This window comes from Suillus subaureus, assembly GCF_016647635.1.
Source record: "Suillus subaureus strain MN1 chromosome Unknown BJ212scaffold_11, whole genome shotgun sequence".
In the NCBI taxonomy this organism is placed as follows: Eukaryota; Fungi; Basidiomycota; class Agaricomycetes; order Boletales; family Suillaceae; genus Suillus; species Suillus subaureus.
In genome coordinates this window covers 602,194-629,506 of record NW_024538567.1, presented here as the reverse complement: position 1 = coordinate 629,506, position 27,313 = coordinate 602,194, and the positions used below count along the sequence as shown (strand labels likewise).

Sequence of the window (27,313 nt, the reverse complement as noted above, 5' to 3'; positions counted from 1 at the left end):
TGTAGTATGGCTTCAGGGCTTTCATTTGAGCCCTACACCGTGGGAATCGGTGGAGATATGGTGGAGACATAAGGCTTATAAAATGATGACTCATGTGGACAGTTTTTTGAGTGTATATTAAAACTATATAAATCATTATTTATGACACCACAAAAATCATGCCACTATTATATAAATTATGAAGTGGTGTCATTATGTTATTTTATGACTATATCTAACTATATAAACCAGAATATCTCATGTATCATAGTCATAATCACCATGAAAGCCATCTCCTCTGCTCAAAGAGATAATATCCTTTCTCTGTCTTATGCTGGCCTCTCTGCTTGCCAAATTTCCTCTAGAACTGGAGTATGCAAGTCCACTGTGGCCAAGTTTATCAAAGAAAGCCACCCAGACAAGGAAAACTCTTGTGGAGGACATCCATCCAAGCTTACCTCTACTGACAAAAGGGCTATTATCCAACATATCACTACAGGAAAGGCTGATAATGCTGTCCAAGCCACCCATTATATCAATTCCACCATCATTACCCCTGTCTCTTCACAAACTGTGAGGAATGTTCTCAAGGCAGCTCATCTCAAGGCAGTAACAAAGAAGAAAAAGCCTCTTCTCTCCATCAAACATAGGCAGAGAAGACTAGCCTTTGCCTTAGCTCATCAACACTGGACTGTAGAGGACTGGAAGCATGTTATATGGTCAGATGAGACCAAAATCAATAGGATTGGGTCAGATGGGAAGGTATATGTATGGAAAAAAAAGGGAGATGGCCTAACAGACAGAGAGGTTAATGGGACTGTCATGTTTGGAGGAGGTTCTTTAATGGTATGGGGCTGTATGGGATGGAATGGTGTGGGAATGCTTGCTGAGGTTGAGGGGAAGATGAATGCTGAGCAGTATGTGGACATTTTAAATGACCACTTGCTGCCTAGCTTGGCAGAATCAGGGATTGATGAAGAAGATATCATTTTCCAACAGGATAATGATCCCAAGCACACATCCAGAAGAGCTAAGGAATGGTTTGAAGAACATAACATCAATGTTCTTGACTGGCCAGCACAGTCTCCTGATGTCAATGTCATTGAACATCTCTGGGGAACACTCAAGAAAAAGCTTCAAGCCTATGAAAACCCCCCTAAAGGAGTATGAGAGCTTTGGGAGAGAGTAGCAGTGGAATGGGGGAAGATCACAGCTGAGGATTGCCAGAAATTAATTGAGAGTATGCCTAGAAGGATAGAGACAGTAATTAAAGCCAAGGGAGGTCATACAAAATACTAGAATACCTGGTTATTATTGTAAAATACTTGAGTCAAAAAACTGTCTGCATGAGTCACCATTTTGTACGCCTTGTATCTCCACCATATCTCCACCAATTCCCACGGTGTAGGGCTCACATGAAAGCCCTGAAGCCATACTACAATGTGGTATAACCATGTCCTTGAGGCATTTGTGAGTTCTCACACAATATCATAGATAGTGAAAAATGTCAAAACATGCAGACAGTTTTTTGAGCCACTGTACCTGTGAGTGTTGACCATGGCAACAAAGGAATGTCAAAAAATAAAGATTAACTTCAGGCAACCAGTGCTAAGTGAGGGGAATAGGTGATGAAAGTGGGCAATGAGAGTGGGTGATGAAAATGGGGTCTTATAGCAGTTCACCTTTGAACTGAGCCCACATACAATAGTTATTGTTTTTACTTGATTAACCAGATTAACCAGGAGATTAACTAGGACAATAAACAATAAGTAAATGTTGACTTGTGACTTTTGAACTTAAATTTATTCAAAGTCAACTCTTAATATTTTGTTTGACAACAACCTGAAAAGCCAGGATCATTCTGACTAAGTGATCAAAGTGACCAAAAAGCATGATCCAAGGCTGCACATAAAGTATGAGATATCTACGTCCAAACCTAAATCACTATTCCCATTGCCATGTCAGTATGAATGCACTATGTTCTGGAAGATGTCCAAACATCCAATGATACAGGCTTATTTGATGATGTCATGGAAGATGACACAAGTCAACCTCCTAATATGTCTGTCAATATGGTACCTCCAATTGGATCAAGTGAGAACCAGATGGACTTTGAAGAGACCTTGGATGATGTCATGAGCCAGTCCACCACAAGTAAGATTCTTATTGACAAGAGGGAAAGGCCACACGTACTACAAGAAAAGCAAGTTGTTGACCAGGTACATCTAGGTATAGAGAGGTTAATAACTGGCTCAGTGTCTATACAGGCATCTGACAAGCATTGCATTAAAGAAGTCGACTATTCAGAAACACTGTGCAAAACTGTGTACAGTCAAGAGGAGTGGATCAACACTATGAGGCATGAGATGGAGATGGTTTGTAGAAATTACCAATATGTGACTAGTGGCCATAGCAAGACAATACCAAAAAGTGGTGGGAGGCAGCTCTGAGAGAGCAGGAAGAGCAACTCAAAAAGGTCCGCAAAGAACTTGAGGTGATTCCTTTGCAGCATCCAACAGATGATGCACATTGATATCATGACAGGAGAACCACACTTGGCAGCAAGAGAACTATGCCCAGCAGCAGAAGCAACTTGAAGATCATATTAGAGGAAGTTGTGAAGCACTCAGTCAAACAAATTGCAAGGCAATAGATGCTAGCATGCATAAAATCCTGGAGGAAACTTGCCAGTGATTCACACAAGAATTGAGGCAGCAAGAAGCAGAGCTGGGTAAAGAACTGACCAGACATGAGGAAGAGTTAAGGAGAAAGAAAGATGAAGAGGTGAGCTGAACAGCCTGACAGGAAAACAAGTCAGTTCATGACGATAAAGGCAGTGTCAAGAACATGAGAATGCTATTTTCACTGAGATGGAAAGGAGGCTACAGCACAAAGTTGAGAAGTTGAAAGTGAGAATCTTGTTTCATAAGCTCATGGACAATCTGCTGACATCAATTTAAATGCACTTCTAGATGGAGAAAGAGAGCAAACTTGCTAGGATGGAACAACAGTTTGCCAGGTGTCATGGGGTACAGGGCGATGATATAGAAATGAATAGTAACCTCCCTCTGTGGAGGGACACAGGACAACCATCTACACCATCCGCAAAACTGTTGTTAGGCACCCCATGCCTTGATGCAATTAAAAGGATAAAGAGAATGCACAGAGTATTGCACAGGACTCAACTTGTATCAGTAGTGGCAGAGGTAAGGGTTTGATGCTGTTGGCTATGATGTAAACTTTGACAATAGTAGGTGGACACTGATGAAGTCCTTTGTGAACAATCATCCGAACAAGATCTACTACCAAAGGAGCAGCACAATCCATCATCTTGTGCTAGCATCAGCATGGAGGAAGCAGTCGCCAGAGGTGTGGAGGCTGCACTGAGGTGTGTTCTGGTCAACAAAGAATCTCTGGGCATCAAAAAGCACAGTCCCTGGAGGAGGAAGATGGAGGAAGAAGAAGTCTGATGAGAGAATGCAGGTGAATCAAGCTATGAAAGAGACTTTGTTCTGGTAGGCCAAACATCATATAGAAGCTCCCACACTTACAGTGAAGCAGGGAGAAGTGTGGCATCTCTTCAAGGATGTGTTCAACATTTCTCAAGATGCTGATTTCATAGCCCATGAGACACCTAGTTGGGAGGATATATATTCATATTCATATGAAGATGGCCAAGGTCCTGATGTGAAAAACCTCACGTTTGATCCCAAGAACAGGTCCCAAACTCCTTGATATAGCAAAATAATTGATTTGCTCCTTGGAGAATTGAAGAGAAGGGGCAATGTGGATGGGTGGCCATTCTGCAGGTCAGAGGCATGTCTCAGGGAAATCATTCAAGATCATTACAGGCACCTGCATACAGCCTGGAGGGCTGCACAGCCTAAGGTCATGGCAAAGGGTGCACTGGAGACTCTTGCAGAGGTGGAGGTGAGGTTAATTGCAAAGAAGGACGAAACATTGAAGGTGACTTGTCAAACAACATGTTGCAACAATGTATGCCTTGCATTATCCAGACAGTTCTAATACTGATACTTTCTCAGAAATATCTCTGTAAAGTAACAGTTCTTAACCATCTCATCAAGCAGAAGACAGATGACAAAGAAGAGGATCTCATAGCCTGGCAGTGGCTTCAGCAACTAGTCAAAACACTAGGAGACTGTGGCATGACTTCAGAGGAGAGTGATTTGGAAAATGATATCAAAACAATCCTTTGCATCAAGAATATGGTGTGGCGCCATGTGATAGAACATGAATTGGATATCATTGATCACCAGAGGCTTGTGGATGATGACATATTTGCCCCCCAAAGTTCAAAACCAATGAAAAGGATATGCACAGCAGGGAATCCAGTGACTTCCAGGGCACAAGTCAATGGATGACCCAAGGCCTTATATAAGGAAGAGTAGCTCATTGGTCTGACCAAATGTCAAGTCGAGAAGTTATTGATCTTGGACAAAAGATTTAAATGGATACAAGTTGCAGTAGTGTAGTGTATAGCCCATAGCTCATATGAATAATGCTCCAAAGGATGTAGTCTTGAACATAATATCTTGAATGGAATAAAGGACTGATTGAAGTTGGAGGTGGGGGCAGGGAATGAAAGGACAGGATGACACAATGGTACATACTGTCATGCCAGGGATGATTGATTGATGATTGGTGGGCTCATGGGATTGGAATAACAAGGTCAAATCTGGTAAAAGGAGGGGGGGCATAACAGCCATTCTGATGATCACTAAATGCCACCAGGATGAGTGAGGAAAGGTTGAAGGTAAACAAAATGTAAACTTAAACTTACATAAAGGTAAGAAATTGAACTACATTTCATTTGGATGAAGTTAAACACAACCAGTCAAAGTCAGTAAGGGTGAGAAGGACCTGGGATGAAAGATTCAGATGTAAAATGCAAGTGCAACAGTACAAACCATTGCACCCAGGAAGATGTGTAAAGTTGAGATCTGACATACTTGGAAGTTGGAAACATGTGACGATGGGTGATGACTTTGATAATTATGCCCGATTCAGATCAGTGTCTAGACTCAGGTGACAAACATTTGTAAACACCTGACTCAACTTTCTGTTTCTGTCAGGAGTCAAAGTATCTGTTCTGATCTGTTCTGATCTGCAAGACTCAACAGTATGTACTGCTGAGTTGTGACACTCGTCCAGGCATTTCTACCCACATCCTGTGCTATGGTGACCTCTCGCTTAGGCCTCTATCTCCTTTATCAGATTTCCAGCACTCAGTGGTATGTACTGCTGAGTCATAACTCTGGTCCAGGTCCTTCTACTTGCATCCCAGGCAATTCTACAGCTATCAGTGAAGTTCATTCTCCCTCTATTTTTGCTCAACATGCCTTATGTTTGCTCAGTTCCAATAAATATAATTATGCACAGAGTAATTTAGGTTGTTTGCATGCTTTGGGTAGACACGATGATGTAATGCATGTAATTTTGAGTAAAATAATTTGGTATAGGACATCGGGTATAGGATGAATCAAGTGGACTGTAGATTAGCATTAGCACTGACCTTTGCAATAGTATAGAGCTCACAAGTGATATATGTTTCTTCCTCTTACTCTTGCCCAAAGCCATCCTTGCTTCCTTCTGCCTAGGACGTCCTGATTTGTATTTCAGGCACATCATGATCATATCATTCACCAGCCAGAAACTGCTGTAGTTGTCTAGGTCAGGGAATGCATCAACAGCCTAATGCATCATGAGAATGTGGACAATCATCATCGAAGGTCTACTGACTTTGTTGTGCACATATTTCAGGAGTACAGGGCTTTAAGAAGAGGCACACTTCATGGCATCGAGATGCTCCTCAATGAGGTGGTGCATAAATTTCTTGAGGTGTTGATTGAGAAAACAGATACCACAGTGAGAACATGTCACTAACCTTAAACTTCATGTATGCCTTTGGACTCCAGTTTAAAGTCTCATGGAGCATGTATCCTCCATGCCCTGGACAACCAGGTTCACCAGGGGGCTTGGGTATCTTCGAGTCTTCTGATAGATTTGCAGTCAAAGTAGATGAGCCACTGTCTGACACTGAATCGATGGAGTCAGAAGAATCCAAGAGCATGGGTGTATGTGAACAAGAACACTTGGATGAAACTCTCTTCAAGTATGACAAGGAAAAATTGTCAGTATTCTTGGACAGCCATGATCCAAGGTTGAACTTGGGCATGTCCATTAGTTGGTTGGGCTGCATATGAGAAGCCTTAGGATAAAGAATCTCGTTGGCAATGAGCATAGTTGAGGTTCAAGCTGGTCTGTAAGCATGGGAGGGAATGGCAGTGGAGCACCAGGCTCTTGATTGTAAAAAGGACAAGCAGCTTTCACTGTGTTATGCATGATGGGGCTGAGCAGGATGGGGCTGGCAATGTGAGCAGGTACAAATAAAGACAACCTTCTAGTGAGATTTATGAGTATGGCACCACTTCAATGGCCTACCATATTGGGTTAAAACAATAAGCAGTTACAGATCAACAAACACTTTGTCCAGGAAAGCAACTACAAAAAAGACAAGTATAGAAAGTACAATGGATTATAATATAAGATTGGCCTGAGATCGCTCATGAAAGAGTGAATACACGATATAATTGTCATTGATTCATGAACAACAAGTTTGCTAGAACAAATAGGAACCTAATATAAATAGGCTGGTGAGCTGACAAACTGGCAACTACAACTGATAAGATTATGTGCAACAATGTCTTTCTTGGCCTGGTCCTGGTTACCCTTCACAAAATCAATGCAACGCTTCCAATATTGAGCTTGCCTCTCTACCTACAACAGTTCCATCCATGCGCTTGCAATATCTAATGATGGCCAAGCTCTTGCATGTGGCAGTAGATTACATGCACTCTAATTATGGCAGGGTGCTAACAAGCAAGTAGGCACTGAGGGCATCAAACTCTGGGATACCAAATCTCAAAAAGAACTCACATGTTCAACTCTTAACCATGAGTCATGGGGAACAGTCAGCTGCACTGTTTTGATCACCACAAGACTGGGCATAGCGGAAACACTTTGTTATGGAATGGGGCTGGGTTACATTGTATTTTTGCAATGTAGCCCCATAGATGTTGTGGTTTGTCATTGAGCCTTCGCCTGACATCCAACAGATGCAGTTTCAGGAGACTTGTGCTAGGAGACTCGGATTGGGATTTGAAATTACTTGCATGTCATGGGATTTGATGTTCCCAGAAGCAAGTGTGCAGGTTGCAGTCAGAACAAGGGACAAAATAGTCCATGTCCTTGTTCTTAATGCAAATTTGCAACTGCAGGCTGTATTTCAATACAACTCAACAACATGGTATCCAAATCTGTAGCATTTGCAGATGACTGAGGTGTCTATGCCTTTGGACTGTATGATGGTAACTTTATCAAGTTGAATGGTGATGATGGTGCAGTGGTGAAGGAGTATAGCTGTAAATTGGTAATGTCAGTCCACAGCTCACCGCTGATATACAAATTACTAACATTTTTTCAGTGGTCATGCAGCAGTCAACTAGAAGAGGGGCATGTTCATGGTGGACAATGCAGCTGATGGTTTTATGCTGTATCAACTTGATGGCGATAAGGAGCCAGTTCAGACATTTGTGACTGCTGCTCCAAGTGTGTCAGTGCCCAAGCAGGTGGCATTTGGGGCAGAAGGAAGATTAGTTGTGGGAGGAAGCAACAATGGATTGGTATATGTATTCAAGAGGAAATTAGGCCAGTTACTTGACACTCTTTACCACTCTGATACTGGCCTGGTGCAGACCATCACTGTAGGTATTGAATTTTTGCACAGAGGATGAGGTATTGATCATCTTCCCAGACTTGTGATCTTAATGGGCGCTGTACAGTTGCAAGTGCATCACCAGTGCTAGGCTGCAGTAAAGCTACAATCAACTTATGGGTCCATAATTATGGTGTAAGAAAGGAGTCTCTTACCTCAGAATATTCCTGTTGCTGTTGCATATGCTGAAGTGCATGTTAACACTCCTGGTTCATTTAAGTGCCCTAGTGGTCACCATCTCTTTTCTAATAAAAAACTACTTTGTGAGTCACTTGTTAACTCAGCAACAATTGACTGACATACCTGCAGGACACAATGGTGACATGGTCTATAGACCTTGCAGAGCAAATGAGACCAGCCCATGTGTTCACCTTTTTGGCTAACAACCTTCACCAAAGTGTGAAGGTATTTCAGGAAGTACCAGATATCCAAGAGGAATGCATGCACAAAAAAAGTGACATCTTGATGTTGCATGAACTAGCAGGAAAGCTCATGGAAGTCATTCAAGAAGTTAAAAGAGATGTAGACATGAATCTTCATTATGCAACAGAACATGACAACATCGCTGCTGAAGCTAAAAGGGTCTTTCATCAGGCAGTGCAGCCAGGACAGGATAGCATCAGAGGAATTTGAAGAGGACACAATGATTCGAGGAAGCAGGTTCTCATTGTATAAATATTGCAGATTGCTTGATGTTGTAAACCCCTCCATGGAAATGTGGAGGGATGACAATAAAAATCCCCTCATGGATGAAATGGCATATTGGGTGGGCCAACATGCAAGACAATAGGGTGCCCAAGGAATGACCTATGCCACATTGAATTGGAGTTGCTGGCACACCTCCTAGCAGTACAGACCACTGGGTGGTACAATGAGTGAAGACAAGAGGGGAGCTAAGACTCAGCAGTACATACTACTGAGCTTAGTAGAGACTTGAGATTTGAAGCTTAAAATCAAGGTTAGGTCATGAATGTTTTGTTTGACTTTATTTGGCTTTATTTCTGAGTATGTTGTCTTACCTGATTAAGTATTCTGTTCTTACCTTACACATCTCCCCGGTGTGACAGTTTGTACTGTCACACTCACATCTATCTCCCCTCTAGATCCTTCTCTCCTCCAGGTCCTGGCACAATGGTTCATACTGTTGTGTTCACATCTACCATCTCCCCTAGCATGACATGCCCTTACCAACTTCATCCAAATGAAATGGGGATCAATTTCTTACCTTGATATAAGTTTACCTTTACCTTTGAATTACTTTCTATCACCCTGATGTAGTGTCCAGTCTCTGGCATGACAGTATGTACTGTTGTGTCATGTCATCCCTTTGTTGCCTCCAACTTCAATCAGGCCTTTTTTCTGTTCTTGTGTGGGCTCTCAAAATCATCCACATTTGGTTATTGGTGCCATTGTACTTTGTTGCCTTGTTTTCCTAGTAAAGTTTACTTGTTGTGAGCTGCCCTACTTTGCCCTTGTTGTTTTATCATATTTAAATGGTCATCCCAACTGGTCTTCACTCTGCTAGACTTACTTTTTGTCACCTTACTTTCCTAGTAAAGTCTACTATTGTTGAGAGTCGTCCCACATTACCCTTGTTGTTTTATCATATTTAAATGGTCCTCCCAGCTGTCTTCACTCTGCTAGCCTTACTTGGACCATCACCCATAGACAATGATGGTACATACCATTGTTGGCATCATTCACCAAGACATGCCCAGTGTCTCATCCATTGCTCAAATAATGCATGTGTGAGGAGTGTATTGACAAAGGTGGATGTGACAAAACAGGCACACCAAAAGGAATACTGATAGCAGAATGCTTAATTGCTGCTCATATCCTGCATGTAAAGGCAGAGCATGCAGAGCTCACTGTTGTCACCTCCAATCTTCCTGCATGTACCATTGCCAGCAATAACATTACTCTTTCCCCTGTCTGTGTTCTAGCAGATGACCTTGAGTGGTTGACATTGTCACCACCATTGAAGACAAGCTACAAGGGTGCTGGTGAGAAAGTATCCAAGAAGAAATGCTCACAGTGCACCATGAAGGCATTGGATGTCCTTTGCAACATCAAGTCCCAGATTCAGCAGTGCTCTCACTTACTATTAGGTTCTAGTAATCTTAATGACATTGGTCATGAGCTATCTTTGCTTCACAAAGCTATGGAGAATGTCAGTCGGCAGGCAGATGTTGTAATCACATGAAAGCAGGCAAACATCACACAGATTAATAACTTGGTGGCCCAGTTCAGCAGGCATAAGCTGTCCAATGATGTATTAGTATCCATTGAGATTAATACTGGTAAGCAATGAGCATGTGGATCATGGTTCTTTGGTTATCATTCAGCAGACACCCTTCAGCAAGCTCTAGTGGATCGCTCAGATGAAATCAGCCAAGTCATTCTATTCCTGTGTGTCACATGCAGGGTCATCATGGGAGTGAGCAGGAGTAGCTGCGATTTGATCATGAAGATTATTAATATTGTACTGTTCCTTGCATTTCAGATGTCAGACAGTAGTCTTAGCTCCTCCCATGAAAACATCCTTAAGCAGATCCCAATAACATCAGAAAGTGCAGAGGCAAAATTCCACCTGACTGGCAACACCATCCTGTATGCCATATGTAGCTGCCATTGCACATACACACCAATTTTTGCACCAGGTTCAACCACCCCATCATACCATAAGCATTGCACACATTGTCCTACTCCCAGGACTGAATGTGGCAAGGATTTACTTGTCAGTGCTGACAGAGAATCCTGTCCCAGGAAAACTTTCTTGTACCACGACTTCAAAGATTATCTTGCTGGTCTCCTCTCGCATAGAGATATTGAGGCTGTGATGGATCAGGCATGTGATGATCTCATGGACTCTATTGACTCTCCTCATCCGCCCTTTATTAAAAATCCATTTGAATCTCAATTCCTCTGTCAGTTTGGTGGCCCAGAGCCAGGCTTGCTTTTTGTTGATAGAAGAGAGAAAGAACACTATGCTTTCACCCTTCATGTGGACTTCTTCAATCCAGAAGGGTTGAATGTGTGCAGAGCTAGCACATCCTGCAGAATCATCTCCATGGTGTGCTTGAGTCTACCATTGGATATCAGATACAAGCTGGAGAATATGTATCTTGCAGGTATTATCCCAGGTCCAAAGCAGCCATCAATGGAAAATCTTAATCACTACATCTGACCCCTCATTAATTATTTAGTAGATGCATGGGTGCACAGTATCAAATTCTCCAAAACTGCTTGTTACCCTGATGGCCACACTACTCAAAGTGCCATTGCTCTGGTTGTTTGCGACCTTCCTGCTGCTTGACATATTGCTTCTCTGGCTGGAGTCAGTAGTTATTTCTACTGCAGTGCATGTGATTGCTATCACAGATCTACTTATGGAAGAGTAGACTTTAAGAATTGGAAACCTCACAATAGAGACAAACTCTGAGCATATGCTGAGCAGTGGAGAGACACTGCCATGTCCACTGAACATGAAACACTGTTCAAGGCTCATGGTGTGTGCTATTCTGAGCTCTGGCATCTACCATACTGGGACCCCTCCTGACAACTTGTTGTTAATCTAATGCACTGCCTATTGGAAGGTTTGGTTCTTTACCACACTTGTAATCTGCTTGGTTTGACTTCAGGGTCAACCACATCAGCTTCTGCCATTCTCACATTTTTGCATGACTTTGGCAAAGTACCTCCTGGGACAATGATGACAAAGGAAATGACACAGATATCTGCGATCTAGGCCCTCCTTGTTTCCCAGATGACTATTTCTGATGAAGAGGCTTGTTTTAACAAGCTGAAAAACTCACTTTTCCACAAGAATATGGGACCATTGAAATTCATCTGCAATACCTTAGGTTGTATGCCAGGGAAAGCTGGTAGAATGTTCAAGATAGATTATGTCAATGCTCTTCTCAAGTGAGTAAGTTCATTGTCATTGTGTTTACTGTCCTAAGTTTCTTAATGCATATTTACAGCATTATGGAAAACCTTTAACTGCTCCACAACAAGAACCTCAGTTTGGGACAGCAGAAGTACTTTAATGTATTTGTGACATCATCCAAGATACATCTGTCCCCACTTGGCTTGGTTCAGTCCCAAGTAATTTTGGAGAGGCATCTGCTGGGACACTTAAAGCTGATGAGTGGTGGTTGCTTATTATGGTCTATCTTCCCATTGCCCTTGTGAGCTTGTGGGGAGCTGGTACCTCACATTCTTCTGATAACTCTCTGTCCATCTCAGAACTGTTCTTGATCACACTATGGAACTTGTGTGCATGGTGTATCTTGCATGTGCACAAACAATGACTGCAAGAAGAGCAAATGCCTACTGCTCATGTATCTCTGCTTATGTCGGAAAGTTGAAGGAAATCCATCCTACCTTCTCTCTCCACCCAAATCACCATGCATTGTTCCACTTATATGACTATTTACTCTTATTTGGACCCACCTACTCATAGTGGTGTTTCCATTTCAAGCATCTGATTGGCATACTCCAATGCCTTCCTGTAAATCACAAATTTGGTTGGTCTTTATCAGGATATGGAATGAGCAGGGTAGGCTAATATTTTGTCAGGGGAGCTTGAGAATACAATGCTGTGTTCATATATCAAGGCTACCAGGTTTCATCATTGGCTCACTTGACCAGACTGTCTGCCTGCCATCCAGGAGTGCAGGATCCTGTTTGATAGAGCATATGCCCCAAATGGTGCTACAGATCCAAGCCAAGATCCAATGGATGGTGTTGTCCAGGTGCCTGACTTGGCAATGACCAGTATGGTGCCTGAGGATTTATATACCCTCATCAGACAACCAACAGCAATATTATGTGCTTCACTGAAGTTTGATGGTATTATTTACAGTAGGGCATCTACACATGTAGGGAACAGCCAGATTCTTTTCTATCCCAATGGAGATAGATCATTAACCCCCGTTCCCACTAGTATTAAATATATCTATAATATGCTGACAGGAGAAATGTTGTTTGCTGTACAGTGACATCTCCTGCTGGACTCCCATAACCATACTATTGACCCTTTCTCAATGTATCCTGATTTTCTGGCCAAATTGTACTTGATGAACTTTCAGACTCATCTTGAAAAAGTCAAGGTGTCCTGGGTAGTTAGCCACTTTGCACACTGGGCAGTTTCTGGCTGTCATACAGTGATTCTGTCCCTATCTTGTGATTGGTGGTAAGAGTCATTTAACCAAACTTCCTCATTCATACTGACAAGATCATCTGGTTTGGACCAAGTCATGGTTTGTACTGTTGTATTGTGTATGTATGTATTAGCATAGTCATGAAAATGTGCTACACTCGCATTTGCATTTGCATTGCAAGGTTTCATCCCTCTGCACTGGAAAGGAAGACTGCAGTTTGCATGACGACCATGCTCACTAACAACATTACAAGTCTGTCATTTCAATTATTTCCAGCAGACAGAGCCAGAATATAACATCAGTCTTGATATACATAGACACAATGGTACATACTGTCATGCCATGCCGCTACTCCCTGGCTTGAACAACATGACCATTATGTCTGTTGGTGCAACCAGACATTGACATTTGTCCCTGAGGGTTGTCTATTGCAATGAGAGGATGACCCACTCACAGCAGACAGAGCCAGAGTATATATACTCTTGATTGGCATGGTGATATGAGCCTGTTGCCTTGTGGTGCTACAGTACAAGTACATATAGGTATTCATGATACTAATAATAACATACAAGGTAACAAGTTCAGGTGGTGAACAGGATATGATTGAGTGATGGGTGGGCAGCAGGTGGGCGATGATCAGGCGATCTATTTTGTTTGTGGACAAAACTTCAAGTTTTGTCATCACATTTTGTCACCAGCATAAACTTCAAATTTTCAGGGCATCTTAATTGTCAGACAAAACTTCATACATAAGGAGGCATATGTATAGTCATGTCCCAAATTTCATGTTTTGTCCAACATTTTGGGCCAGAATTGAACTTCAAATTTGAGCACATGTGGAAATTCCAATTAAATTTCTTATTGTTATTGACATATGGTTGGTGGGAGTATGGTTGCCAATGCTTGAAATTTTGTATTTCATTTAAAACACTGCCAAAATTTGAAGTTATGTCTCCATCTTTATGTCAAGCTAAATTTCAAATATTTTCTTCACATTTGGCACAACATAAAAGCATCTCCTAAATATCAATAACCCCGATGTGCTTGGAGGGACCTAAAGGAACTTCCAGAGCTTTAATTTGAAAGATCAATTACCCTAATATGTAGAAGAGTGCCATGACAGGTAAAATAAAATATATGTAAGGACAGAACATTTGATCCTGCAGAAGCAATTCACATAACATACCACAAAAGAGTGCAAATCAGAACATTAATCTGCTCTGGTCTGCATTCAGAAATGTGGTTACAGCTATCTTCATATACCGATAAGTGGATGACTTCCCATAGGCAAAATAATCCAGAATAGATTATTTTAGAGCCTGAAATACATTTGCAATACTGTCATCAATTTAATCTATGCAAAAATAATCCCCTGTATGCTCAGTCTTTAGATTTAGTCCAATCCTTGATGGACAATCTTGCAATCCACTACCTGCTTCTCAATGATGATGAGGCAGAACTTTTTGATGATGATGAAGGAGCTCAGGAACTAGCTGCAGCCCTCATTAGTGGGATTGAGGTATCCCAACAAGAGTGCATTGACACCCAGAACCCCCACTGTTTATATCTTTGCCAACCCCAGCTTCTTTCCCATTCTCACATTAACACCCCTTGGCAGGCATTATACAATAGTCAGAATGATTGAGCCTTTATCACCACAGTGGGTATTAATGTAACTACCTTCACCTCACTCCTTACCACAGGTTTTGCCCAATGCTGGTATGGAACACCAATCCCTTGTAATGATGTGAATATGTGTGAAAATACATGCATTGAGTGGTGCTTGCTTGATGCTGCAGGGGCACTCAGACTTGTGTTGCATTATCTCAGCTCCACTATGCATGCTATCAGCCTACAGCAGATATTTGCTATTATCCCCAGTACTGTCACTCACTACCTTGAATTTGGTCTTCAGCTTCCCCTGCTCACCCTCCACACCATATGAGATGCCAAAATTTGATGGCTCAAGGGCCCAGAATTTAAACACTGTAGTGCACTTGTTGTTGTGTGTCATGGGAGACTTGGAGGGGTGTTCAGCAGCATCAATGGTCTTAAGTTACCTGTGCAAACATCTGATGATGTTGATATCAAGAATGCCACATTTAATGATTGGCTCTCTGAGCACTTTATTGTTAGAGTACCCCTACTCTTTTTCCCATCATCACTGCGGATTCCTTATGGCTGTACTTCTAACACTTCCTTTTCACTGTGTTGTTTCCTCATGGTCTTTCTTATCTCTGACTTATACTTTGTTTTCCCATGAACCTTCCTTTCCTAGTATTCATTATCCTTAGCCCAGCTTGGTCTGTGCACAATTCTCTTATGTACATAAACCCTAGTTACTACTTGTATTTTCTCTAACTTGAATCTACTCAATTCTCTTTCATACTTGAACTCTAGCTCCTTGGGAAGGAGGCTAGCCATTATCCCATCTGAACTCTAGATCCTGTGGGAGTCTAGATGATCGCTCCTGAGGGAGGCATTGACTTGATAAGGCCTTGTCCTTGATTGACCTTGATCCTTGATTCCTTTATTGGAACAATGCTCCATCTGAACTCATAACATTTATCAGCTCAGTGTTGCTGTTCTCAGCTAAAGGTGAGTTTGATGCAGAATTTGCACTTCACTCATATTAACTATATGTTGCAGGGGTGATTATTGCTGCAAGGATGAATGCCCCTGGTAGCTGGCATGATGCATGTCTTGCACACCAAATTTATGCCTCCCTTTGAGATCACACTCCCCCAGGTTACTACATCATGGCTGATACAGCCTTCCCACATGGGACCAATGACATCCAAGGCTGGATCTGTGCACCCCTCAAACAAGGCCAACACCTTCAAGGGTCAGTTGCTGAAATTGATGAATGCATGGTGTTCAATTGTAAGGTCCTCTCCTACCAGTAGACTGCTGAATGGGGGATGTGTGGTCTTCAAGGTGCTTTTGCAAGATTGTGTGTACTACTCAAGATAACTAACAAAGATTCGTGGGGTGATCTCATTAAGATCTGCATTTGATTGCACAATCTGCACACAATCCAAGTTGGCATCAATCAAATCCGCACAGTGTACCTTAAGTATTGGCAGGAGACAGCTGATGATGCTGCCATCTGGCAAGACTTTGAGAACATGTTATTTTCCACACAAAGGCAGAAAGATCAGGTTTCATGTTTCCATGTCACACCAGAGTACTTATGGTAGAGGTACATCTGCATCCTTGAATTCACCCATTTTGAATACTCTTGAGCAATCATTGATAAGATCTGAATGATAGGTCTGGAGTTAATGGTGAGCTCTGCCAGTCACACTATATAATCACATCAAAAAGAATTGGAATCCACAAAGTAGACTGGCATGGGAGGTGGGAGTGGTTGCTAATAACAGTAAGCAGAAGAAAGAAACATGGCAGAGGCTGGATCCAGTTAGAAGACAATCAGAGTAAAGGAGAGATATGAGCATGATGGAAGAGGTGTGGCAGAGGCTGGATTCAGTTAGAAGACAATTGGAGTAAGGAAGAGATAAGCAATCATTAATAAGGTCTGAATGATAGGTCTGGAGTTAATGGTGAGTTCTGCCAGTCATGCTGTATAATCATGTTGAAAAGAATTAGGATTCACAAAGTAGACTGGTGCAGGAGGTGATGGAACAGTCATTTTTTTAATTCTCAACGAAGTGTGAATTAGAAGACAATTGGAGTAAGGGAGAGATATGAGGCTTTTGGTAAGTGTAACCAGTAAATGGCTTGAGACTGCACTTCTGTGCTCAGTAGCTCATGGGCAACCTCCCCACTGTTAGGGTCTGTAGGCTCTTGGGTGCCTTACCTGCAAGAATGACTCGGACAAACCACAGTATTGTGTGGATGTCCACCACAGGAATGTGGTCTACTTGCCCAGTGGAATGTCTCTGGTCTGTGAGATGGTCCTGCATGGCAAGGAAATGGAGTAGTACTGAAATCAGTAGGGGTAACATCAGTACGACTCTGTTTGGGATCATGATTTTGGCCAACTTCAACAAATTTCAAGAAATAAAAAACAAGATCAAGTAAGCATGCCAGTGTGCCCTGGTCATGGTGTGATGTCTTCTTATCAATACAATCATGCCCTTAACATGATGCTCATCAGTATCGCAATACTCTTTTTGTTTCCACCCAACCATGACCAAAGGAAAAGATAAAAAGAGGGAAGCCAATGACAATCAGGAAACTGCCACAGCAGCTAGAGACTGCTGCATATGGTCTCTTGATGATGAAAAGAAGCTAGTTGAATATGCTGTTCAACACCACACCAAAGGGGGTGATGGTATGAACTTCACCAAATCTTTCTGGGTTAGTGCTGCTGCAGAGATGGCAACACACCCATGTCCCAAAGGCACTTCCAAGACACCTGAAGCCTGCCAATCCAAATGGACTTGGGTGAGTATTGTTTCATTGATATATGTGCCATTACTGATATTAATGTATATTTAGATCAAAAAGATGTATCAGGTGGTCAACAAAATTGCTAGCCATGCCTCTGGTCCATCATTCCACTCAGAATTAGGAGCAAACATCACCACAGAATCTGAGACTATGTGGGTGGACTTTGTTAAGGTATTTTTTCATCTATCTCCCCTACTCTATCACACTAATAATTCATGCAGCATAACCCCTCAGTGAAGCCTTTGAGAAACAAAGGATGGGCACACTATGAGGCACTGCAAGGCATCATTCCAACACATACAAGGAGCTGGGTTGGCTTCCATGCCAGCACCAGCCTAACTACAAACATGTCAACTCCCACAGCAACTGGTAGCAATATCGCTACTACCACTGATGCTTCTCCTGATGTCATGTCATTGCTGAAGAATGTGCTCAATCAAGTTGAGTTCTGTGATCTCAATGATGATGACATGCACACCACTCCAATACCAAATGATCTCCCATCTGTCCCTGCATCTATCTCACCTGCCACACCATGAGGCTTCAATGCAGCAAAGCAGCCTTTTGTTGCCCCCTTGATTTCCACACCTGGCTCATCAACCACAGTGAAGTGTAAAGCTGATGGGGACCACAGCAATTGACATAGGTCCCGCCCTCCACATTCTTCAAAAGCCAAGAGTGCAGCAGGGTCATCAAAATCACAGCATCTCACCCTGCCACTCACTTTGGAAGGGTTGGGTGATAAAGTGGCCAGTGGTATAGCCTCTGCAACCTCAGTACTTAATGATACTATTGTGGAACCTGTTCCATTCCACAAGCAGCACACTATGCTTCAAGTGCAAGAAGAGACAGATTTGGATGACTATGATGCTGTGGCAATGATTAACCTTTTCCAATCTGACATCACTATTGCTGATGCTTACAATAACATGGCATTCACAAGATTTTTTTAGCACAGCACCTGCAGGAGGCAAAGAGAGTGCAGGCAAATGAACAGGAATGTCATATCCCGTATACCAGACATAGATCCCATCATATTCCCACGCTTTCTGGACCTGTTTCCGGACCCCATATCCAACTCATTCCTGGATCCCCTATCCTGTCCACCCTACGCACATTCTGTCCAGCAAGACATCTGGACTTTACCTCCTCTTGGATTCTGGACTACATCCACCACCTCACATACCTCAGTCCTGTTTCTGCCCTGCCTTCCAGATCCCCAGATCTCCGGACCTCCGGATATTAACTGTTACTATCTCCGGACCTATTCCCGCCCTCTATCTGAGATCCTGTGCCTATCCCCATTTAGGCATCTCCGCCTTTCCGGTTCTTGGTTATCTCTGTTTCTGTCTTGCTGATTGATCCTTGTACTAGTTTCATCTCCGAGTTCATTTACTTATGTTCTGTCTTACTTACCAATGTGTTTCTGCATGCTTGTACATAGCCTTACTCCTTTGCTTACTGATCCTCTCAGATAGCCTCTAGTATATAACCCCTGTACAACTACAGTAGAGTCCTTAGTCTGAATATCATCTTAGATCCTGTTCTACTTGCCAATCATCTTCCGGACTTCAGTCCATCTGAGTCTCATCCTTTTCCATAAGGCCTAGGGAATCCTTTCCCTAGGCCAGAATTCCAGACCTCCGGATTTGTCCCCTATGTCTCTGTCCCAAGTCTAGGGATTGCTTCCCTAGGCTAGAGTCTTGCCTTTCCAGCACTTACCCTCTTTCTGGACTTAGGTCCACTTCCTGTCCCTCCGACTCTACCTTAGGGTAGTCTACCTCTGTTTGCTTCTACATTGGACGAAGTCTGATGTAGCCCCTATTCCTTCTGGACCTCCAGACCTCCTGTCCTCTGTACCTCTGGACATCCTGTCCCTCATACCTCCGGGCATCCTGTCCTTCAGATGTTCCACCCTCCGTACCTTCGGATGTTCCGCCCTCCATACCTTCGGATGTTCCGCCCTCCGTACCTTCGGATGTTCTGTCCTCCATACCTCCGGACCTCCTGTCCTCCGGACTCCAGACCTCTGGACATCCTGTCCTCCAGACCTCCTATCCTTCCATCCTGTTTTCCTGTAGAAGTATTACCTTGCAGCGGGAACTCTCCTGAGCATTTCCTGCATTCCTCCGGAACTCTCCCGCACTCCTCCAGAAGTCCTCCTGCACTCTCCACCAGAGTAGCCAGCCTCCAGAAGTCCTCTGGACTTCATCGGACCATCATCGGACTTCCTCTGAAATGAAGGGCACATACTCAGGTAAGGGGCACAGTGTATGAGCTGAGGCCAAGCCCCTCTGAGTCAGTCTCTCTCTCCTTTGAGCATGGTTCTTAACAAGGAATTGCTGTGATACCTACTGCTATAATACCTTCACATTAGATTTTTTTTCAATGTTGTTGAAGCAGTTGTTCTTATCCGCATGCAATACAATATTTTGAGTTGGCAGCAAAGATACATTGTACATTGAAAGAAAAACAACAGCAACAAATGACAGAACTAATTACATTCAGTTTGCACCAGGTGGCAAAGATGCTCCTCTACAGTGCAGTTCCACAAGGTAATCATCCCACATTGCATCAGCAATCTCATCTTGAACATTGTGTGCACAAATGTGTGCTCCTTCAGTGGGAGGTCCATCAGTAAGTGTGCCACTATTATAATCAGTGCTCCACTCATCTGACTCCATGTCACAATAGTCCAATAATTTGTCTGGGTTGTGGATGTGGATGACATTGTGGAGCTGCACATGGCATAGGTTATATAATTCCTGAGCATTGAAAGGCCTGCAAAGATGTGTAAGTACTGTGCCAGGGTGATAAGTCAGGTCACTGCAACATACACCTGATTTGTGTGGCCCCATTCAGCAAGGTGGTAGTGGACACCACAATAAGGCACAAACAATTCATCACACATGCCAAATCCAGCATCTGCAAGGTAAACCTTGCCTGGAGGGATTGTAAAATTGGTCAGACAAGCCACATTGTAGACACATGCATCCACTGCAGACCCTTGGAAGCCACTCAACATGTATGTGAAATGCATGTTGAAGTCGCATGCAGCAAGGCAATTATGGGTTAAATTACCTTTGTGGTCACAAGTGGCATCATGATCAGCAGCTGAGGGATGGCAAGTGATGTGTGTGCCATCAATAGCACTGATTACATCAGTGAAGTATGGATATAATTTTCTTGTCTCAAGGATTTAAGATGGTATTGGAGTGTCTGCATTGGGGAGCTGGATGTAAGTGGAATAGATTAGGTGGGAGGAGAATGCAATGAGAATTCATTTGAAATATCTGAAAGGAATATTGAGCATGCATAAGGGTAAGAGTGGGAGGACGCACTTCAATATAGTATCATTTGAGTGTTGAAAATGCTCAGCAAGGTGGCATATAGGAAGATGGCTAGTTGTTCCTTCAGGGTTACATGTTTTGAGTTGTTTATGCCACCCTCATGAAGTAATTGTAGCAGTACAATGAATACATGGCGATGCATGCCAAGCTCACATAGAATCCATTCTGGATGGCCATTGAGAAGTTCATTGACCCAGCCAACCCCCATCAGGATTGAAGGAGCCCCTTCAGTGACAAACTCCATATTATATGGGTCACCCAACCTACATAATATCCCATATAAGACAGGCCAGCAGACTATGGGCTGATGTTATGTATATCCTTGATGTTGATGGGTGGGCCAGGAGGGATATTATTTCCAATGGGGATGGGTGGGCCCATCTATGCCAATGTTATAAATATCCTTGATGATGGTGGATGGGCTGGAAGAAATATTATTACTGATGGAGATGGGTGGGCCCATCTGGGCAATATGTAGAGTAGGATAGACATATATTATAGACAGCTGGGCTGAAGACAGATGTATGGTAGATATTATTATATAGATGGGTGGGCCAATGTGGGGGTATATTAGATAGATGGGTGGGCCAATGGGGCGGGGAAATATGTATTATATATACGGGTGGGCTGACGTAGGGTATATTAGATAGATGGGTGGGCCAATGGAGGGGGATGTCATATAAATGGGTGGGCCCAGATACATATCATTTAGACATATGGGCCAAGGTATTGGTATACTATATGGACATATGAGCAATGCTGTTGCACTAGTTTTGATCCGAGTCATCAATGACATTCAGACTCAGATCCTGTTAATGTCGAGCAAAATCAACACAGTGAGTACAGAGTCCCAAAACCCGAACATCAAACTCAAAACATCAAAACCCAAAACCCAAAACCCAAAACCCAAAACCCAAAACCCAAAACCCAAAACTTTGAAACACCAACATCAAAACTCAAAACTCAAACATTTTTATGACTGTCAAGTTTTCAGTCTTGAATCACTGAGTCCCAAATACCGAATGCTGACACATGAAGTTGTGTCAGGACTCAGACTTTGGGACTCAGTGATTTGATACTTGAAAGTCATACCAATATCCGAATTTTGAGTTTTGAGTTTCAAGACTCAAATCACCAAGTCCCAAAACCCAAAACCCAACACCTGACACCCGAAACTCAAAAGTTGTAAAAATGTATGAGTGTCAAGTCTCAATTTATACACCATGTCTGACATTCACCAAGTACTGAAACCTGACACCCGAAACTCAAACATTGAGATTCAAAACTCTTCACCATGCCAAGTACTGAATGCCAACACCCAAAGTTGCATGTTGGGTGGGTCCAGGTAGTTATCATATACACAGGTGGGCCCAGGTAAATAGTGCAATAAACATGACTAGGCTGAGATACTTGGATAACATAGGAATCAGTGTGCTGATGTAGGCACCAGAGAATTGAGCACATGGAGTACATACCCACTATATGAGTGCATATACCTACCATCGACCACCAAAGCCCAAAACCCTGAATACACCATGTCTGACATTCACCAATCACCAATCACCAAGTACCAAAGCCTGAAAACCAAAAACCAAAACCCAGTGGGCAACACATCCATTTTTCATTCACCATAAATCACTGAGTCTTGAAAACTGAACACCCAAAACCCAAACACCCAAACACCCAAAACTCCAAACTTGAATCTCACAAAAATGTATGTACAAAGACCCAGAAGCAAATAATGCAACTTGAGCTGGGGCAAGACTAGCTTCAGAAATACAAACCACTGCTTTGCAAGCAGCTCAAAATCAGCACTGCCATCAGCAATCCAAATGCCCAAAGTCAGCAAAACAAGTCTCTTGCTTGGTTCTGGTCAGTCAAAGTTGACCTGAGGGGTCCTGATCACTCATGGAATGAGGAATGTGAGTTCAGGCATGCATGACTTATCCCACACTCAGCTGACAGGACCCATCTGAAGTTTACCGAATTCATTGGCTTTGGGCAAAGGCCCTACAGGATCAATGGAAGGAAGAAATGACATTGGTCCAATTGTAGATGGATTGGACATGTAACTTTTTCTTGTGAAAAGCAACCCAATGAGGTGACAGGATGCAGGAATCATTGGTGAAATACCTTCCAGGTCATGCATGCTACTCAGGAAGGCAGTCCCAAATGTATTCATTACTGGCACAGGATGCCCAGGCAGCATTTCAAGACCTGCAGAGCAGGTTCATAGATGCTCAAGATGAATGAATTTTTTTGCCAATGATATGAAACAGCTACTTTGACCCAAACATTTTAGTCTCAGGAAATGCCTGGATCAACCAATGTTGGAGATTGAAATTTTTTATCCATTAACCAGTGGCTCATATCTTCACATCCGAACAAACTGTCATTGTGATTGTCATTTCCAGTGTCATACTCCTGCATTAGCCATGCCTGTATTGCATACTCCTCCTGCATCCCCTTCTAATACTGTGGATTCCAGCAATGAATACCAACCCCTGACACTTGGTCTTGCAGATATTGCAGCCACAATGTCAATGGCTGCATTGCACATCTGAGCATCTATCTCACAATATCAGACAGATGCTGCCAACACTGAGGAGCCTTCTGCTGCTCAGATCATGCACCTTAAAGCTGGGCTGCAATGGGAGATTGCTGTAAGAGACTGATGACTGTGGTGGTCAATGCTGATATTTCCAACAGACTTTTGTGACATCCATCCTGCAGTACTCAGCTGCAAGGCACATCATCTTGGTTATTCCAAACCTGGTTGCCCATATTCTTCAGTTGTTTCCCCAGCTCACCTGGAACACAGTTCTGGACCATGTCTTTTCATCCCACTTATGTCTCTTTCATGATATCACAGATCCAGGAGATCCCTCCAGGATTATATCCAGCTATGATACTGCATGATAGATTGGATGCACTGCAATCCTGGACACATTATGGCAATGGGATTGGGTAATGGGTTGCTGTATCTTTCACTACCAGCATTGGCTAGTAAGAACTATGAACAATTTACTTGAGTGATGATTAATCTGTTCTAGGGTGGCATTGAGGATGATGGTCTGATTCTTCCTGAGCAGGTGGATAACACCTCAGTTCCATCACTGATGGGACTGAGGTGGCTTAGAGAATGCCTCTGGACATTGGTTGAGGAGCAAGAAGAGGGCATCAGTGAAAAGATGGCAGAGATTGAAGTGTACACCAGCATCCTAACCAGATTGAAGAGAGGAAGAGGAGAGTAGTCCTAGTCCTTGAGTTCAGAATGTTGATGTCCAAACTCCATGAAAATGACATACCATCTTCCAAATATCTATCCTAACATTATGTGCTGAGTCCTGAATACTGAATATCAAGTATTGAGTCCAGACAATTGTATATTGCATTGTGAATGTGGACTCCCAAATATTGAGTATCGAGTATTGAGATTCAGATATCAAGACCCAACTATTGAATATCAAGTCCCCAATACCAAGTCCCAAAAATGGACTACTGAATCTCAAGACCTGACTATTGAATACCAAATACCAAATACTGAATACTGAGTGCCACATACTGAGTTCCAAATACCAAGTTCCAAATACCAAGTTCCAAATGTTGAGACCTGAATATTGAATGTTGAATTCCTTGATAGTCAGCTCTTGATATTTGAGATTCAGGTCTTGATAGTCAGGTCTTGATATTTGGGTCTTGACATTCAACTATTGAGAATCAAATGTCAAGACCTGGTATATCAAGTTGTGAGTGTGGAGTCCTGAATATTGAGACCCGAATGGTGAATATCAAGTATTGAGTATTGAGATTCAGATATTGAGACCCAACTATTGAATACCAAATACCAAATATCGAGTCCCAACTATTGAATATCAAGACCTGACTATCAAGTTGGGTTTTGATATTCAATACTCAATAGTTGGGACTTGATATTCAGGTGTTGATATTTGATATTAGGGACTCAGTATTCAGTATTCAGTATTTGGTATTTGGTATTCAATAGTCGGGTGTCAATATTCAAGACCCAACTATGGAATGTCAAATTCCAGATATTGAGTTCCAAATATTGAATCCCAAATATAGTGAGTATCAAGATCCAGATATGCCATATTGAGTATCTAGTTCTGACTATCAAGTGTAAGTTCCAGATATTGAGGCCTGAATATTTGAGATCCAGAGATCTAATATCTGGTATTTGACAGTAGGTGCTAACATGGGTAACTACACTTTCTACTTGTTTGATCTTTCACTGTTTGTAATCCACCCTAGCCCATCCACATGGCAGAACCCTGGCATAAACATGAACAGAATCCCTCATATACCATGCCCAAGCAATCTGATCCCCTTCCACTGCATGAACCCCATGTCTCATGATCCTTCCGGAAAATGCAATCATGCAACCCAGATCATACCTGAACTCCAGCTGAAGGCTTGGCATGCTCATCCAAGCATTAGAATAATTCCCACAGTAGTGAGAATGTCAAAGCATTCAGGAATAGATAAATGGTCTTGATGATTGGGGGTTTCCCAATTGGAAATGACAGACAGGCTGTTAAACATGGATGCCCAGTACTGGAGAGTCTCTGACATCTTCAGCAGTTCCTTGCTTTCTGCCTTTTCTCCAAGGCTTGAAAAGGCTTGCAAACCTGCCCAGTACTGCTCAGGATGCATTATCCTGAGTGCTGCTGTTGCAATGGCTGCTGGCCTCGCAATGGCTTTGAGGATCTTCTTGGAGGATGCCCCCTTCAATGATGCAGATACCTCCAGATCTGACTGATTCTAGGGGATTTGTGAGTTTGACTACCAAAATCACCATTGCATCAGATCCTACCTTGTGCCCCTGTTGAAACCATGCCAGAGACAAATTGATGCATCCAGGAGTTAAGACATCATTTTCTGAGCTTGGTTTGAACCACTCTTGATTAGTTCACCAATTGCTGTCAAGCTTGATGCTTTTTTCAAGGATTGGAGTGAGCAAATCAGAGGCTGCCCAAATTTCCTTCTGTAGGCACCATTTGATGTTCAGTATCTATCAAGTAACAATATATATTACACACCTGGGTGGCATCAGTCAGGGCATCTGGGACATATCATGTGATGATGGCACTGGATGCATCAAGAATTGTGGCAGGTATCTCAACCAACTTTGTGCCCTCATGGCCAGGAGGACACCTCTCAAGCAACTTCTCCTCTCTCTCTTCATTATGCCCAGTGTCCTTTGGGGAGATCAATTTGCTATATCTTGCAACATTGATCTGCATCTGAACTGTGATGAAGCAATTTGACTGATAAAACCAATTTTCTGAATCTGCAGGAAGACCCACTGGGATTTTTATATGCCTTTATCAGGCAATCAACCAATTAATCACAAGCCATCACCAGATCAGTGTCTAGGTTCAGAGAAGGTATAACTGGGTCTCCTCCTGTCTTCTCTGCATTGAATTTCTGTTCAGTATATTCACATGCCTTGTGAGTGACAGTCAGGGCACAAGTGTGCCAGAGGGTTATTTCAATATTGGAAGTGGAAGAAACAGTCATGATGGAATTGATCTTGGGAAATCAGATGCCAAATCCTGCATGTCCACACTTTGGAGTTAAAGGGGGTGGAGATAGTGAGGATCAGATAAGGGAGCCTTGCATGATGTTATTTTCCAAAGATGTGTTATCATCCATTGCTCAATGACATACCAGATGATTGGAAGTGTGCTGGATATCAGATATTTGTTTGTCGAGACCTGGGCCTCAGATCTTGGTACCCTTCACTTGATGTTCGGTAGTCAGAACTTGGCTTCTTGTAGGGCAATGCATGCCGTGTGTATTAGCTACTCAGTAGTTGGTGCTGCATGTTTGCATCTGTACTGGGTGCTCGATTTTCTGGCACTTGTGACCTTCATCATTAGATGACTTTGAATTATTACCTCCTTTGATTTGGATGATATACAACTACCTATGAAACTCATACATTTTTACAACTTTTGAGTTTCAGGTTTTGATGTTCAGGGTTCAATGTTTGGGCTTCAGGACTCAGTACTCGGTGATTTGAGTTTCAAGTTTCAGGTTTCAGGTGTCAGGTTTATGTTTATGTGTGATAACAACTACCTTGCCCCACCCATCGATATAATATATATCACTATCTCAGCCTATACATCCATACATCCATATAGTATACAAATACCTTGGCCCTTACATCTATGGACTGTCTTCCAAGGTATCACTGGATTCCAAGTTGACAGGGTGCTTGGCTGTGTTGACTTTGATTGACATTGACAGGATCTGAGTCTGAATGTCATTGATGACTTGGATCAAAACTAGTGCAACAGCATTGCTCATATGTCCATATAGTATACCAATACCTTGGCACATACATCTAAATAATATGTATCTGGGCCCACCCATCTATATGACATCCCCCTATGTCAGCCCACCCATCTATATAATACATATTTCACCACCCCATTGGCCCACCCATCTATCTAATATACCCCCACCTTGGCCCACCTGTATATATAATGAATATTTCACCACCCCATCGGCCCACCCATCTACAAAATAATACTAATATGTTGGTCCACCTGTCTACATAATAATATCTGCCATACATCTCT

The 27,313-nt window shown here is 42.6% G+C and overlaps 6 protein-coding genes across 6 annotated transcripts; 4 read left to right on the top strand and 2 right to left on the bottom strand.

Moving 5' to 3' along the window:
* Positions 1-1,949: 1,949 nt before the first annotated feature.
* Positions 1,950-3,714, top strand: BJ212DRAFT_1479612 (uncharacterized protein; the record flags this gene model as incomplete). The annotated part of the gene is made up of 8 exons (XM_041339922.1): positions 1,950-2,198; positions 2,247-2,354; positions 2,393-2,473; positions 2,695-2,763; positions 2,817-2,888; positions 2,952-3,185; positions 3,234-3,443; positions 3,499-3,714. The coding sequence occupies 8 exons, from the start codon at positions 1,950-1,952 to the stop codon at positions 3,712-3,714; spliced, it is 1,239 nt and encodes a 412-aa protein (XP_041194481.1).
* A 2,058-nt stretch (positions 3,715-5,772) lies between these two features.
* Positions 5,773-6,241, bottom strand: BJ212DRAFT_1479611 (uncharacterized protein; the record flags this gene model as incomplete). The annotated part of the gene is made up of 2 exons (XM_041339921.1): positions 5,773-5,832; positions 5,885-6,241. 2 exons carry the CDS (start codon positions 6,239-6,241, stop codon positions 5,773-5,775), a joined length of 417 nt encoding a protein of 138 aa, XP_041194480.1.
* A 574-nt stretch (positions 6,242-6,815) lies between these two features.
* On the top strand, positions 6,816-8,407 carry BJ212DRAFT_1298678 (uncharacterized protein; the record flags this gene model as incomplete). The annotated part of the gene is made up of 8 exons (XM_041332735.1): positions 6,816-6,839; positions 6,869-6,970; positions 7,116-7,203; positions 7,278-7,306; positions 7,382-7,429; positions 7,506-7,763; positions 7,966-8,037; positions 8,084-8,407. The coding sequence occupies 8 exons, from the start codon at positions 6,816-6,818 to the stop codon at positions 8,405-8,407; spliced, it is 945 nt and encodes a 314-aa protein (XP_041194479.1).
* Positions 8,408-12,810: 4,403 nt separating this feature from the next.
* BJ212DRAFT_1268760 (uncharacterized protein) lies at positions 12,811-12,975 on the top strand (the record flags this gene model as incomplete). Its single annotated transcript, XM_041330746.1, has 1 exon — positions 12,811-12,975. A coding segment is annotated over one exon (165 nt), but the record flags the coding sequence as incomplete, so codon positions are not given.
* Positions 12,976-17,223: 4,248 nt separating this feature from the next.
* On the top strand, positions 17,224-17,645 carry BJ212DRAFT_1209346 (uncharacterized protein; the record flags this gene model as incomplete). The annotated part of the gene is made up of 3 exons (XM_041329198.1): positions 17,224-17,349; positions 17,404-17,526; positions 17,577-17,645. Coding segments are annotated over 3 exons (318 nt in total), but the record flags the coding sequence as incomplete, so codon positions are not given.
* A 7,503-nt stretch (positions 17,646-25,148) lies between these two features.
* Positions 25,149-25,911, bottom strand: BJ212DRAFT_1298676 (uncharacterized protein; the record flags this gene model as incomplete). The annotated part of the gene is made up of 5 exons (XM_041332734.1): positions 25,149-25,487; positions 25,540-25,609; positions 25,640-25,737; positions 25,766-25,788; positions 25,854-25,911. 5 exons carry the CDS (start codon positions 25,909-25,911, stop codon positions 25,149-25,151), a joined length of 588 nt encoding a protein of 195 aa, XP_041194476.1.
* Positions 25,912-27,313: the final 1,402 nt, after the last annotated feature.